Below are 16,280 nucleotides of genomic sequence, written 5' to 3' on the forward strand. Positions count from 1 at the left end.
TTTTTTTCCATCTGATTCTATTCTCCGTAGCTCCAAAACATAACGAAGGCAATAAAAACAATAATAATAATCATAATTATGATTATTATTATTAGCATTATTATTACTTTTATTACCTTCATTATAGACAGCTGGAGAGTGACAGGAGATGAGTAGTGAGAGCAGATGACTTAAAACTTAATACACTGACTGATTCTTTAATGAGACTGTGTTTTTTTTAATTGTACTCTGAAAATGATAAAATTGTGAAGGTGACTGTTTTCAGTCATAATGAGAGAGTCAAAACACAGAAATAAAACATTTGAACTGTATTGATTAGAATTTTCAAACAGTTTCAGGCAGTTTACACTCTGTGAGAAACCTTTGAAAACACAATATATGCAGGCAAATGTGCCTCTACATCGCTGTCATGTTCTTCTTTCTTTATGACTCATTTAAATATTTGCATGATTAAGGCAAGAAGTGTACAGCCTTAATTCACTTAATCCACTCCATACAGATAGACCAGTTTAAGATGACTGTTACATAAATTGCATTAATTATATAAAAAAAAAACCACCTCTACAGTCATATGATAGCAATTAATTACAAATTATATGACATTAATAATGACACACTGATACATTGAAACAATGATTTATTAATATTAATAGATATGTATTGTGATAATGGTTGTAATATCAACATTACAGACCAAGGGTTGTGTGCTAGTAAATGTGCTTATTAAATGTCAACAAAAGGACCAATAATGTGAAATTGAGGATATATTGAGTGCAATATGCATGCATATTACTTCAAAAACAATGACTTCAGGAAAGCTGCTGTACTGTAATGCAATACAATACACAAGCTCCCTATGGTTTCTCTGACATAGTGATGCCTCCTTCAAGAACATACTGTACTGCAAAACGCCTGCTTCATGTGAGGCTTTCTTATGCCACTTAATTAAATACACAAACAAGAAGAGAACCTAAAGGGGCTCCCCACACAGTCTTGCTAGCTGTGGCATGCCATTGTGTCTAGCTAGTACAATGCTAGCTAATTACAGCTAATGCCTTAACATGTTGTACATTTGCTGTTTGGGAATAAAGACAGATTTCCCGAAGTGAACACAAGGTGAAATAGAGCTTTATGAAGGCGAGGTATCAGATATCTAAACCCTTCAGTGGGGTTCACTGTTCCTGAGTATCAGCACTTGCTTTTTAATGTGAAATGATTTAGACTGCACAACACTGATTAATTTAAACCCAACAGAAATGATTATGCATGCATTCACAACAGTGTTAGTATGACATTATAACAGAATATTACTTCGTGCCAGTGTGTTCGCCATGTTAACATCAAATATCTAGCTTTTGTATTAGTAGATTGTAATAATTACTGTAGATATACTGATACAATAGATTTGATGTAGCTGTGTATTCTCCTGCCAGGGCATTGGCTAGTATCATTTCTGATGCTAGGGTTCCGTTGTGGAGGACAGCCCACAAGATGTGTCTACTGATAGAAAGTTTTATTAATGTTGGATTTTTGTATTGCACATATATTTTTTTAATTCCTTATAAAACAAAGATAATTAGCCCTCTCATGAACAAAAGAGAAGGGTTTGCCGATGACAACAATGGAAGTTATCTTTCTCTTTAAACAGTTATCCACTGATTTACTTCAGTTCCTTTAAATCACCAGTTCTCACTTTTTCTTGTTTTCATCTGTTACCCTGTTTTGACGCAACTACAGTTGTGTCCAGAGTTAGAGTTGCGGTTTGTTGTTGGTGTGGTGTAAGCTATGGAGGGCCACACAACAAAACACAGACACTTTCACAAACATTCATGTCCAAATTGGAAATTTCAGAAAACATTACATTTGACTTTGAACCCATATTTCCCTTTACTTATGCAAGTAAGTGTTTAACTTGGCTGTTTGTGGGCGCCCATGACTGATGATACATCATTACATCATCAGGATTGGTCCTCAACAAGTAGTAGTAAACAAGAACACTGACTGACTGGCTGAATGTAATAGGCAATCAGCATTATTTTTCTATTCAGTTACAAACTGTTAAATTTTACTATTTCATTTCCTCTTTTTTTTTGAGATTAAGAGACTAATGGACATTATGTGTTTAAATTCAAACATGAACCAGTGAAATGAGAGTTGAGTTTAAGTCCACAATTCCAATTCAACCGACCATTTTGCCCTAATCTTCATTATTACAGCAATACACTGGGAAGATTAATATTAAAATAGGCACTGATGGCTTTAATAGTGCCATGTCTCCTTTAATTTCAGTCATCCTTAACTTCTTATTCCTTCATTCATTCCTGTTTCCTGGAGTGGCCCCTGAATGTGTCCATGAGGTTGAAGGCTCCCAGGTACTGGCCCAGCATGATGCCCTGCTTCATGGGCAGGATGCTGTGAAGAGAATATGACAAAGAAATTAGATGGCTATTAGGATCTTCTAGGTGGTCCTCATGTCTGCAAAAACTCACATTAGTTTAAGTGAGTAAGTTAGTGATGTACTGTACGGTTTTAGTAATGATGTAGCATCTTTTAAAACAAAGTGCTTTACAGGATATAGCACTCATAAGAAAAATAAGAAACATACATACACAGTTATAACTGGAGTTTTTGGAAGCAGTTTACAGATTTAGCTGATCTAGTGGTAGAGGGGTGAGGGTGTTGGTTAGTGGGGCTGCTGTATTCTTTCTTTTTTTTTTCATATTTATAGTCCTCTGAGTAGGGCTTGGTTGTGCTCTTGTCCTTTTGTGTGACAGAGGCTTCTCTGTAATCTGATAAAAGAATGACATTGTTAATAAATGCAGGGACAGGGACGAACGGCAGATTTCTGTGGGCCTACATCAACATTTGATTTTGATTGACAGTGTCACATGATAACCCCAGGAAAGAAGAATGTACTTCACACTGATCAGACTAAGCCTGAGTGGCGGGACCCCTGAATGGGTGATATGAATTGCTTACATAGCTGTAACTGGCAACATACTGAGGGATGTTTTCTTTCCTTGAAATCGTCACAGATTAGGCTAAATTATAGACTATACAGTGCATGAATCCTTCATTTGCAAATGGTTTGTTTGGATTTTTCTGCGTACTTTGCACAACGGAATGAAAATTACTCCTGATTAGTGCTGTGAGTGCTATACCTTGTTTTGTTCAGAAAAAGGACTTTCCAGTCATCATAATCTCACACGCAAAAAGCCTTATCTGACAGCATGACAGGGGAAATAAAAATACATGAGCTTTACCAATTTGGAGGACTCAATGCACAATATGTCTTTTTTCTGCAGCAAGGGGTCTCTCCATCAAAACAGTAACCAAAGACAGACTTTAGTGACATAGTGAAGTAGTGTTAGGAGTTGTCATTGTCATTTTATTTTAAAAACAAAATTCATAATGTTTACATTTCTGTATAAATTACTGTCCATAGCCCAAGCCAAAATAAATGCTCCATTGCCTGTCTTAAAAAATACCTGTCATAAAATATATATTTACTCTGAACATTATCTTCAGGATTTAAATTATTTTTGTCTTTAAATAACTAGCATCAGCACACTGGTAAGCAGTCTTTTATGAATCAGTCTCTGAACATGAACTAAGGTGATCTGCAGTGGATAATTACTAACTACTGGACATACTCTCTGTACCCCTCTGTTGGTCTCACAGCTCTGCTGCTGGAGGTTGTGCGTTTTGGAGTCCGTGTCATAGTAGATGGAGATGTAACAGAAGGTGGATCTACACAGGCTATTCTCACAAACGGTTTGTATGTTTTCCTAGGAAAAGTAATACACCCAAATCTCCACATATCCCATGTACTTTGAGAGGCTGCGATCACATGACCAACACATTGACAGGAATAAAAAAGGAAGCGGTCCTGAGTGCTCTTGTAAGGAGCCAGGTTAGGGTGGAAGATGGGTCACAAAAATGTGGACTTTCTGCCGGGACTTCCCCCAGGAGATGCGTTCCATAAGGATACATTGATTTGCAGTAGGACCAGGTCTGTCATTATAAAACAGTACATAGGATCCATGCTAAAAGTGTATGTGTGCACAAAAGCCAAAAATGGCGTGCGCCAAAAAAAAGTCTGATTTACAAATCCATGAGATTTGAGTTGGCTTATAATTCTTACAGTTGAAAGGTCCTTATGTAAAAAGTTACGGCTCACTAGCACAAAGCTAGATTAAATGTTTATGATAAAGGGGCTTTTATAAGTAGCATGTGATATCACATGAAATTTAATGTGTGAAAGGACTCACTTTATGTATAATAATGATTTCTCTCACATTTAATTTCTAAAATCTGGCTTCAATTCACAAACTCTCCATCTGTGTTGCTGTCTCCAAAGTATTGGTATTGAGTTTCTGTACAGGAGGCACATTCTTCCATCAAGTTTGGTTTTTAAGATCACAACTTTTGTGTGGAAAGTGGCATACGCCTCTTTCAGGCCTTGTTCTGTGCGTACTAAATGGTTATAAATGAGACCTAATGTGTAAAAGATCTCCTCAACAGCTCAAAATTGGCACTTTCAAGGTTTTTCATGGTTCACTGAAATGATTTTATTTTCTTTGTGTGTAAGAGATGAAGACAGCGATCTTGGAAGGCAGTGCAAGGTGCACATTTCTGTCTCTGCATGTTTAACCTTGTGTGGTGCTACAGTCTTTAATCTTAACGCAATCACTTCAGACTGCCATGACTCTATTCATCAGAGCTTAAAGTTTTCTAACACATGCAGAGAAAGGTAAAGATGTCACTTTGTAGAAACCGGCTGGAATCTCCCTGCTTCTGTGATAGCGTTTTGGGGTCCATGTCATTGGTTCGACAGCCCATTGGTTTGACATCCCATTAGTCCGACTGTCCGCGGTGCTGAACGGCTCGCGGCGGGCGTATGGTGCGCCGCGACCGGCTTGAGGCAGAGCAGGCTCACAGCTTATGTGTTTGTCACTTTCTTTTTCATTTTAACCCACACCATGATCTTTTCCTGACCCTAACCAAGTGTTTTTTGTGCCTAAACCTAACCAGACCTTAACCACAGGGCATCATGATGATTTCGGAACAGACTTTGGAACAATGAGTTTAATATGGTCAGAACAATGGGATGTCGAACCAATGGGCTGTCGAACCAATGGGCAGTTCCCAGCGTTCTGTGCTGCTCTCTACGATCAGCTAATTTTCTGATATTCCTCATTTCAACTGCTAAATATCTACTACACGTTTGAACCCACACTAGACCCCTTTAAGCACCCATGGCTCTCTTCCTCTTCTTGCTTATCCCAGCTGTTGTTTACATGCTATTAGCCTTGTTAGCTACATTAGCTTAGCACTTAGCGATGGCTTCTCCCTCTCCTGCTCTCTCTTGCTCGGTGTGTCAGATGTTTAGCTATTACTCTGCCTCCTTTGGCCACAGTGGTATATGTAATAAATGTAGTTTATTTGCTGTGTTGAAGACAAGGCTTAGTGAATTGGAAGCGCGGCTCAACATGATGGAAAATCATATAGCTGCGGTAGTTAGCCAGCCCCCCTGGGTGACTATTCGAGAGAGGCATAATACCAAGGCGAAGCCCATGGTTCACCACCAACCTGTTCACGTTTCTAACTGTTTTTCTGCACTCAGCAACACACCCGCTGAGGAGAAAACTCTGGTCATTGGCAGCTCTATTCTGAGAAACCTGAAGTTGGCAACACCAGCAACTACGCTCAAATGTATACCTGGGGCCAGAATGGGCAACACTGAATCAAATTTAAAACTGCTGGCAAAGGATAAACGTAGTTTCAGTAAGACTGTTATTAACATTGGTGGTTATGACACCTGGTTACGCCAATCGGAGGTCACTAAAATTAATGCTGAGTCGGTGTGTGCATATGCACAAACCATGTCAGACTAGTAGTAGTTTTCTCTGACCCCCTCCCAAATCTGACCAGTGATGAGATGTTTAGCCGCATGTCATCATTCAATCACTGGCTGTTCAGGTGGTGTCCACCAAACGATGTGGGCTTCATAGATCATTGATGAACTTTCTGGGGAAAAACTGGTCTGATTAGGAGAGATGGCATTCATCCCACTTTGGATGGAGCTGCTCTCATCTCTAGAAACCTGGCCAAGTTTATTAGTGATTCAAAACCCTGACAACCAGGAGACCAGGATTCAGAGTTGCAGTCTTAAAGGCTTCTCTGAGCTTCTAGTGCAATTACCCATCAATCATGTTATAAAAACGGTGTCTGTACCCCGACCACCTAAATTATTTAAATCTAAAGTTAAACAAAGAGTTGTACATAAAAACCTAATAAAAAATAAAATCTTTTCTGTGACAGAAAAACAAAACAGGAGAATTAAATGTGGACTTTAAAACATCAGGTCTCTGTCATCGCAAGTAGTGATGGTGAACAAATTAATATCAGATAATGATATTGATTTACTCTGTCTCACTGAAACCTGGCTGTGTCACCATGAATACTGTAGTAAACCTGTGGTGAGAGGAGACGTACGCTGACCTCCGCTCGCCAGTCCTGTGTTCCAGCGCTCGGCACACCGCCGCCGTGCGGAGTCCTAGAATTGGCTGTGTGTATTCACTCTTAAACTCATGTGTATGTTGCACTGATTATCTGCGTGTGTTTTGCCTGCCCATAAGTGAATCAGTTAGTTTAGTGTCTCGCTGCCCTATCTTGTACATTTTAAATAGTATCTTTAAATAAAGTTTTGCCTATTATTTACACCCTGAGTTGTAGTGTTTGTTGGCCTCTGACAACGCCCGTTCCGGCTCGTTTATTACAATATGTTAGTCTATGTGAATCCACTCCTCCCAGTCATTCCTCAAGGCAGCGGCCGATGAGGCAGAGTTGCAGCCATTTTTGACTCTAGTCTATTAATCACACCTAAACCTAAACTAAATTATAATTTATTTGAAAGCCTTGTCCTAAGTCTTTTACATACGACCTGGAAAACCTCACGGCCACTTCTATTTGTTATAGTGCACTGTGCTATTCAGATAAAAATTCAGAATACAGACCAAGGCCTGTATTCTGAATTTTTATCTGAATTCTCAGAGTTTTTAATCAAGTTTAGTTCTTAAATCAGATAGTTATTATTGTAGGTGATTTTAATATTCATGTCGACGTTGATAATGACTGCCTTGCTACTGCGTTTATCTCATTATTAGACTCCACTGGCTTCAGTCAGAGTGTACATAAACCCACTCACTGTTTTAACCACACCTTCTATCTTGTTCCAACATATGGAATTGAAAACTTAATAGTCTTTCCACAGAATCCTTCTTTATCAGACCATCATTTAATAACTTTTGATTTCTTATTACTCAATTACACGCCACTTGGCATAAGCCACTATACTAGATGTTTATCCAATACTGCCATCGACACAAAATGTAATACCATATCCCACGACTTTAAACTCTTCCAAATTGATTACCTTGTTGATGGTGCTGCAGGCTCACTGCAAACAACACTCTCTAGCACCTCTTATAAATAAGTAAAAATAAGCTCCATAGTACAACTCCCAATCCCAAAAATTAAAACAAATATCGTGAAAATTTGAAAGAATTGGCATTTAACCAAGCTGGAAGAATCTCATTTAGTCTGGGAAGAACATAAAACATATTGGAGGGCCCTCCGCAATGCCAGATCAAACTATTACTCAGCGTTAACAGAAGTAAATAAGAACAACTCCAGGTTTCTTTTCAGCACTATTGAGCCTTGTATTCCTTTAGCCTTCAACAGTAATGATTTTATTAGCTTTTTTAATGACACTATTAGAGGCAAAATGCATGACCTCTTGCCCTCAAACAGTACCACTGTGCTGTCAAACACAGGGAACTTAAACAAAGACTGTAAGACCTGATATGTATTTGGATTGCTTCTCTCCGATTAACCTTAAACAATTGACCTCAATGATTTCCTCATCTAAATCATCAACGTGTCTCTTAGACCCTATCCCAACTAGGCTACTTAAGAAGTCTTGCCTTTAGTTATATTAGACATGATCAATATGTCTTTATTAACAGGCTATGTACCACAGTCATTTAAGGAAGCTGTAATTAAACCTCTACTAAAAAAAAGCCCACCTTGGATCCAGAGGTGTTAACCAACTATAGACCCATATTTAATCTTCCCTTCCTTTAAAAGATCCTTGAGAAAGTAGCCACAAACCAACTGTGTGACTTTCTCCATGACAATATTTTTTTGAGGAATTTTAGTCAGGATTTAGAGTGCATCATAGCACAGAGACAAAACTAGAAAAATTACAAATGGTCTTCTGATTGCATGTGACAAAGCACTCGTCTCTGTAGTTGTTTTATTAGGTAGTGCTTAGTGCTGCATTTGACACAATTCACCATCAAATTCTGCTACAGAGACTGAAACATTTAATTGGCCTCAAAGGTTCTGCACCAAGATGGTTTAAATTTTATTTATCTGATCAATTTCAGTTCATTCATATTCATGATGAATCATCTTTGCGTACTGCAACTTTGCATACTAATTTTACTATATTAAAGCTTGTTTTGGAGTTCCAAAAGGTTCTGTGCTTGGGCCAATTCTGTTCACTTTTTATATGCTTTCCTTAGGTAACATCATCATGATTATTATTGTCACATACATATACTATCATATGTTAATATATACTTACAACATATGCTACCACAATTACTGTTATTAATATTATAATAGTAATACTAAAATTAATGTAATTGTAACTATTTTCATTAATGCTTGCCCCGCTGCTCTCTCCGGCTCTGTCTCTCTTGGTCTCTCTCTGTCTCAGTTTCTTTCTCTGTCTTTCCCTCTCTTTATGTATCATTTTGTCATGTGGATCACTGCAAATGTATTATGTTGATCTGTTCTATACACATGACATCCATTGCACTTTTGTCCTTCCTGGAAGAGGACAGTTGCTCTGCCTGAGGTTTCTACCATTTCTTTTTCCCCTGTTAAAGTTTTTTTTGGGGGGAGTTTTTCCTTATCCACTGTGAGGGTCCAAAAGACATGGAAGGATGTCGTATGCTGTTAAGCCCTCTGAGGCAAATTGTGATTTCTGACATTGGGCTTTATAAATAAAATCGAATTGAAGTGAATTGAAAACCTGATGATAATTTCTGTTTAATGTTTTAAGTATTTGATCAAGTATTATTTGTGGCTCTAACTGGCCTCTACTGGACTGCAGAATTAGTACCAGCATCATAGAAAAAACACAATGTCTCTGAAACAAACTGAAATGATTCAAAGTGAGGAACGGAACATAAACCTAAAGTATCGTTACATTATCAAGGAGACTCATGTTTCTATCAAAATAACCCTGTGGAGGAATCCACAAGAAAAGCACTGGAGCACTCAGATCACTTGTGATGAATTTATTAATGACTAACATTTCGATGCCAACTGCGTCTTCATCAAAGTCAAACAGTACAGGTACCAGGTAAGAAGGTTAAATATCCTCCAAGTCACATAGAGACTCTTCTCATTGGTTTACAGAGAGTGGGAGGTAACCAAACAATTAACCAATAGTACTGTGACAGCACTCACACAGCTAGTCAATACCAGAATACACCACCAGTGCAGTAAAACAATCCCATCCAAATATATACAATATATACAATATTTACATTGCATTACAGGAAGCAAGAGAGGTTAAGCTCCTCATTCAGTCCATGTGGTTCAACTGTTTTGAGGGTGTATATCCACAAAGCCTCTCTTTTGAGCAGTTTTTTTTACCATGTCTCCCCCTCTCTGGGATGGGGAGATTTTCTCAATGCCCCAAAATCACAGTGTTACTGCAGAACCATGGTTTGCCTTTACATAATGTCTTGCAATGGCATAGTCCATATTCTGATTTCGGATGGCAGCTTTATGTTCGGCAATACGAGCTTTGAGGGGCGTTTTGTCTGACCCACATAAACCTCACTCATGTTTCTATGTTGATGGGCACTGAGAATAACATTTCAAAAAATACAAAAATACAACCAATGACTCCTCCCACTTTATAACTCCATCACAGTTTTATGAGAAATCTGTGATTCTGTGTTTTTATTGCTAGACCAAGCCACTTAAATTTAGAATGGCTTCTGCATAACTTGGGATTCTGGCAAGACCTGAATTTCCCAGTGGAACAACATATTTGTTAAGTCATTCATTAGAGCCAGAATGATGCCTTCCTGCATCTCTTCCTATGTTAGCAGCTTTTAAATGACTAACAATGACAGTCTTCAAAGAGGGAGCAGAGACAAGGCTGGATAATACAACACATTATTAAAAGCTTGAACACAATGGTTTTTATGTAAAATGAACAGAGGTGACAGGCAAGGCACCATCTTCATTTGTGTGGGCTGTGTTCCAGAGGAGAAAAGCTGTCTCATAGAGAATAATGGCTGCGTCCTCAAAGAACAGAAGACTTCTCCAGAATGCTCTCTTATCAAACAAACCTAAGGAGCACAATGACTCAAGTGATGGGAGTGATTCACACTGCCCTCTTTGTGCTAGAGTCATAAGGAGAGTCCCATGTGTTGTTTTATAGATCCAAGTGCAGAAATCATCTTATGATAGGGTTGACATGTGATTCATGAAACATTCCTAATTTGCAGATCACAGCATGGGAATGATAGGGTGTTGATAAATGTGGCTGAAGAGAGACTTAGAATGGAAACTCTGATCTTAGGTCCAATTTAACCTACTGGCTCTTTTTGTCAGCCTAAAAAGTTTCATCAAAGGAGAGGAATGAAATCACTGCGGCGGTCATCAGCGTTACAGTGGACAATCCCAAAGGTTGAAATATTTAATTTATGCATCCATGATATGTGCCAACTGACATCTATATATATTAATATTAGACTATATATATTACATAATATCAATATTGTTATAATACTCATATAAAGGTTATAATCCACCCCTGAGGATTTTGCAATGTTGTGATCACAACAATTAGCTCAAATTCAGCCAATCCCTGCGAAATCTGCGTGACTATGCAATTTTGTCCAATCTCCGTAACTGTACCACACATTTGACTATTTAAAACAAGTGAAAATATAATTTCATTGTAGAGCTGCGTGCAGCTTATTGATTTGCCTCTTGCTCTCTTTCTCTGCAGGACCGGAGCTCTGTGCCTGGGACAGAGTCATACATACAGTGACAGGGCCAACTGTAAGCATCACATATCTTACATGGTTTGCAAGTAAGCCAATGTTCATTAGGTTTAATAACAGAGTGGAGCCGTTTTGGTGTCGCTGTGAGCTTAATGGCTCGGTGTCACCGCTGCAAGGCTTCGGCCCAGGCAGAAGGATGAGATCATGATGTGTTGTGTTAACTTGTGTCCCAGATAGATTCTAACTCTGAGGAAACCCTGAATGCTCAAATACTAAGCTCAAAATCTGAGACAGCATCACAACTATTTTTTTTACAATTTTCTCTTGCCCCCGAAATTTCTATTTTATTTCTAAAATGGCTATAAAAATTGCAACATGCATCATAATTTGCTGCTGTAGAAGTATAAAGAAGAAATCCTGGAGTAACTGCCATATGTTGACACAATCCCAAAACCATGCCCCTAAAGGTGACAGAAAACAAAACAGGCCCAGGGCCTTTCTCACTATAATCAGCAAGTTGAACTCAGGAGTCCAAACTTATAAGAGTGGCAGGACACAGTCCACTCAATATGTTGACATCAGCAGCTCACCTTGGCTTCAACAAATCTGTAACACTCACTGTAATGTATACACAAGAGCATTTTGCCTCTGATCCTTTATAGCATATTCATTCATTTGTATTGAAGTGTGGTGAATGGTGAGTGTACACAAGGTCCACTGTCTTACAAACATAATTTGTCAGCGACAAACAATAGATTTCAACTGACACCAAAGCTTACCCCACAAAAAGAATGACACCAGCAACATCCAAGCTTCAGGTAAATAGCCAAAAGGCTGCTGAGATAGGACTGTTCTCTAGAGATGGGACTAACTCATTGTCTTGCAAGTCACAAGTTAGTCTAAAGCCTTTGATATGGTGTAGTTGCAGTTTTTCTTGATTGTTTACACACATTTTCTGAAAGCATGCCTCATACTCTCAGAACTCTACACACAAATCAAAAAACACACACACAATGGGCAAAACCCCTCAATTCTCCTGCAAAATGAAACTTTACATTCAAAACGTTATTTCTTCTCAAAATGGTATTTTGTTTTCAAATGACACACACAAACCATCATATGAATAGACATTTATAAGAACCAGTTGAACACTGATGTGCTCAATGTAAAACACTATGATGAATGGAAAACACTTCTTCTCCATTCATCATAATGACTTAGGCCTTTTTTTGTTCATTGTTACACTTACTACAGAAAGTACATACATAAGTGTGTTGTAAAATATTTTAGAATATTGTTTTTATACTTAGAACACACAAATACATAGTAACAAATATATTTTATTTTTCCCACAAAAACAATGTACACAGTGTACATTCCAACCAATACAAAGTTGCACATACAGTGGTCTACATACAAAACAACAGAAGAATTTACTGTATACAGTTACAGTGGAAAAAAAAACAAAAAACTATGCTGCATCCTCTCTTCTGTTTCGGTCTGGCCACATCACCTCATCCTCATCACAAGCAATGCTTTCCCTGGCCAAGCAGCGGGGGAAATATTGCCTAGCATGGCGAATCCAGCCATGAAAAGCATCAACTGCTATATCTCCATGTGTCTTCCATAGCTTGGAGAAGGGGTATACGCGTCTGTGGATTTCAGTCATGCACTTTCCATCTCCAGGCAGAAAAAGTGGCTCGGATCTCATCAGAGATTACGGTCCTTGGCCTTCCTCGTCCTCGTCCTCGTCCTCCCCGTCCTCCTCCTCTTACTCTCACTCCTCTGGCTCTGGCTCTGCCTCTGTTTCCAATGTTGGCATCCATTGCTCCAAAACAGAAAAGCTCACCTGTTGCCCTTTTATGCTAAAGCTCTGATTGCTAATTGTAAAACTGTGTGACAGGTGTTTGCCCATTTGATGAGTCAGTGTGCATAGAAGGGCAATTAACTTTAGAATTTTGAATGACAGTGTGTTCCTTGTGAAAACAAGAGCTTTTCTTCATGAAAATTGTGCCAAATGCAGAGAATTGTGTGTAGTGTTTTGAAAAAAATGTGTTTTAGAACTGCAATTTGAATGTAAAGCAGGAATTGTGCTTGTAGTTTAGCAGAATTGGTTCAGGGGGTTGGTGCATGAGTTACATGTTGTGGTCATTGTGTCTCAAGTACCAGTATTTGTGTGTAAATAATTGAGAAAAACTGTAACTGCAGATGCAGTCATATATCTGAGCTGCTGTACGTATTTTAGGCATTTCTTTTTGAGGCTTTGCATGTAATTGTTGTCTACTTTCCTCAAGGTTCCAACACTGTTGGTGCATCCACAGGGAGAGCCTTGTGTTTAAAGAAGAAGAAAGGAATAAGGTGATGGCCATACTTGTCGAGCAAGAGCTTGCTTGCCCTGCTAGTGGGAGCTCACAACTCCTAAAACATCTAAGTAAATTTTATAATTAACAAATTAGCAAGCACTATTTTGGATAAATCAACAATACAGATGAAGTGTAAACAGTTACAATATACCTAACATGTGGGACTGGCTCTCTTAACAGCACTAACAACCATCGCTAAATGATGTTTACCTCCAGGACTATGGAGCTACATTAGGGTCAAATGTTTGTACTTGAAAAAATAAAATTTGAAACTGAAAATTCATGTGTTGATCTTGAATTTTGAAAAATACAACAATGTATTCAAAATAAAAATAAGTGTATGAAACGTTTTTTCAGGTTAAATATAATTTTGATTCACTTTGGTAATTCTTTTGAATGAATAATTTATTTTCACTTTTCACTTCCATATATATTTTAACATTTGAGGTCTTATTTTTTTCAGTTGCATGTTTTATCTTTTCAGATTCAGATCTTATTTTTTGCAGTTTCAAATCTTATTTTTTCAGTTTCAAATCTTTTTTTCACTTTCAGATCTTTTTTTTTTTCAGTTTCAAATCTGTTTTTTGAGTTTCAGACTTTTGACCCTGATGTGGCGTGGGGGGCGTGGCATCAACTGAGAGGGGTGTGGAATCATGAGTGACAGTGCCTTCAGGGAACGTAGGAACTAAAAAAATTCTGACTCAACACCGTATTCATGTGATTGGCAGTGTAAAAATTGATGCCAGTGACAAACTTCCATTTAGAAATCTGTTTTAGACAGTACTGAGCACCAATTGCGGTATAACAGCGATAAATTATGCCAGATTTTGCAGTTCAACAGCCACATTTTAAGTGCTGATATGTCCGATTTCCATATAGCACTGTGAACGCAGCGTAGTGTCCACTTCGCTTGCGATGATGGCGTCCAGGCGGTCGGATCAATCTGCTGGAGCCCATACATCCAGCACACAGGTGAGAAATGTTAACTAAGTTTTGGGAAATCATAACAAATATAACGGGTCGTTTTTGTGACAACATACATTTTTTTTGTGACGTCTTTTAAGTGGCGAATTTTTCAGAGCTGGAAAGTGTGATTGTCCACAACTCCATCGCCACGGCCCTGTTGATGCTTCCTCATCCAGTAAACGTGTCCCCTGGATGAAACCTTTGAGCTTGGGGAAAAGGAAACAATCCTAAAACACCTCCCTACTCACCTGACCTGGCTCCAGTTGATTTTTGTGGCACCAGGTGAGTAGGGAGGTGTTTTAGGATTGTTTCCTTTTCCCCAAGCTAAGGTTTCATCCAGGGGACACGTCTGGATGTGGAAGCATCAACAGGTCCGTGACGATGGAGCTGTGAAAATGTATGTTGTCACAAAAACGACCCCTTAATATTTGTTATGATTTCCCAAAGCTTAGTTAACATTTCTCACCTGTGTGCTGGATGTATGGGCTCCAGCAGATTGACCCGACCGCCTGGACGCCATCATCACAAGCGGACACTACGCTGCGTTCACAGTGCTATGTGGAAATCGGACATATCAGCACTTAAAATGTGGCTGTTGTTCTGCAAAATCTGGCATAATTTATCGCTGTTATACCGCAATTGGTGCTCAGTACTGTCTAAAACAGATTTCTAAATGGAAGTTTGTCACTGGCATCAATTTTTACAGTGCCAGTCACATGAATATGGTGTATGTAAGTGTTGAGTCAGAATTTTTTTAGTTCCTACGTTCCCTGAAGGCACTGTCACTCATGATTCCACACCCCTCTCAGTTGATGCCACGCCCCCCACGCCACATCAGGGTCAAAAGTCTGAAACTCAAAAAACAGATTTGAAACTGAAAAAAAAAAAGATCTGAAAGTGAAAAAAAGATTTGAAACTGAAAAAATAAGATTTGAAACTGTAAAAAATAAGATCTGAATCTGAAAAGATAAAACATGCAACTGAAAAAAATAAGACCTCAAATGTTAAAATATATATGGAAGTGAAAAGTGAAAATAAATGATTCATTCAAAAGAATTACCAAAGTGAATCAAGTGAAAATAAATGATTCATTCAAAAGAATTACCAAAGTGAATCAAAATTATATTTAACCTGAAAATAAGTTTCATACACTTATTTTTATTTTGAATACATTGTTGTATTTTTCAAAATTCAAGATCAACACATGAATTTTCAGTTTCAAATACAAAACATTTGACCCTAATGTAGCTCCATACAGGACTAACAAAAGAGGGTGGCAATAAGAATGCTGTGAAAAACAAAAATACAATAAAGCAACAGAGAAATAAAATATAAAGGAAAGCAAGAGTGAGCAAAGAGAAGAAAGGAGGAATGTTGATGATCTGAGAAAGATGAGAGGAACAGAGATGAGTGAGGGACAGATGATGAGGAGTATAAAGGATGAAAAAAGCACAGAAAGAAACAGACAATCACTGATCCATCAGTGTCACTGAGGTGCTCAAGAAGTCCAACAGAGATGTGACCACTTCTCAAGCAATCAGAAGGCCTTTGTTCCCTAGAAGTACCTGATGTCTGGACCTCACGCACACTCGCTGCAGTACTGTGCAAAGCTAAAGCTTTGCCTGCACTTTGATGGAGGATGGGTTGGATGGATTTGATTGTAGAGTAGGAGTGGTGGGCTTCAGAACATGTGCTCCTCATTACATTAGACTAAGCTTTTTTTTTCTTGGAAACCAACAAAGATCTTTATATGCCTCCCCAGTAATAATAATAATAATAATAATACATTTTATTTAAGGGCGCCTTTCATGGCACTCAAGGTCACCTTACAAAAGTACAGAGTGCATAA

General features: G+C 38.3%; 1 protein-coding gene across 1 annotated transcript in view; it reads right to left on the reverse strand.

The window, feature by feature from the left end:
• Window positions 1–620: 620 nt before the first annotated feature.
• LOC126408993 (epidermal retinol dehydrogenase 2-like) overlaps window positions 621–16,280 on the reverse strand; it is a 209,093-nt gene continuing 193,433 nt past the window's right edge. The window contains exon 7 of the mRNA XM_050074849.1: window positions 621–2,412. Coding sequence (XP_049930806.1) covers window positions 2,316–2,412 — 97 coding nt within the window. The 3' untranslated portion in view covers window positions 621–2,315. The remainder of the gene's footprint in view (window positions 2,413–16,280) is intronic.

The sequence above is a fragment of the Epinephelus moara genome, chromosome 21 (assembly GCF_006386435.1).
Source record: "Epinephelus moara isolate mb chromosome 21, YSFRI_EMoa_1.0, whole genome shotgun sequence".
Classification (NCBI taxonomy): Eukaryota; Metazoa; Chordata; class Actinopteri; order Perciformes; family Serranidae; genus Epinephelus; species Epinephelus moara.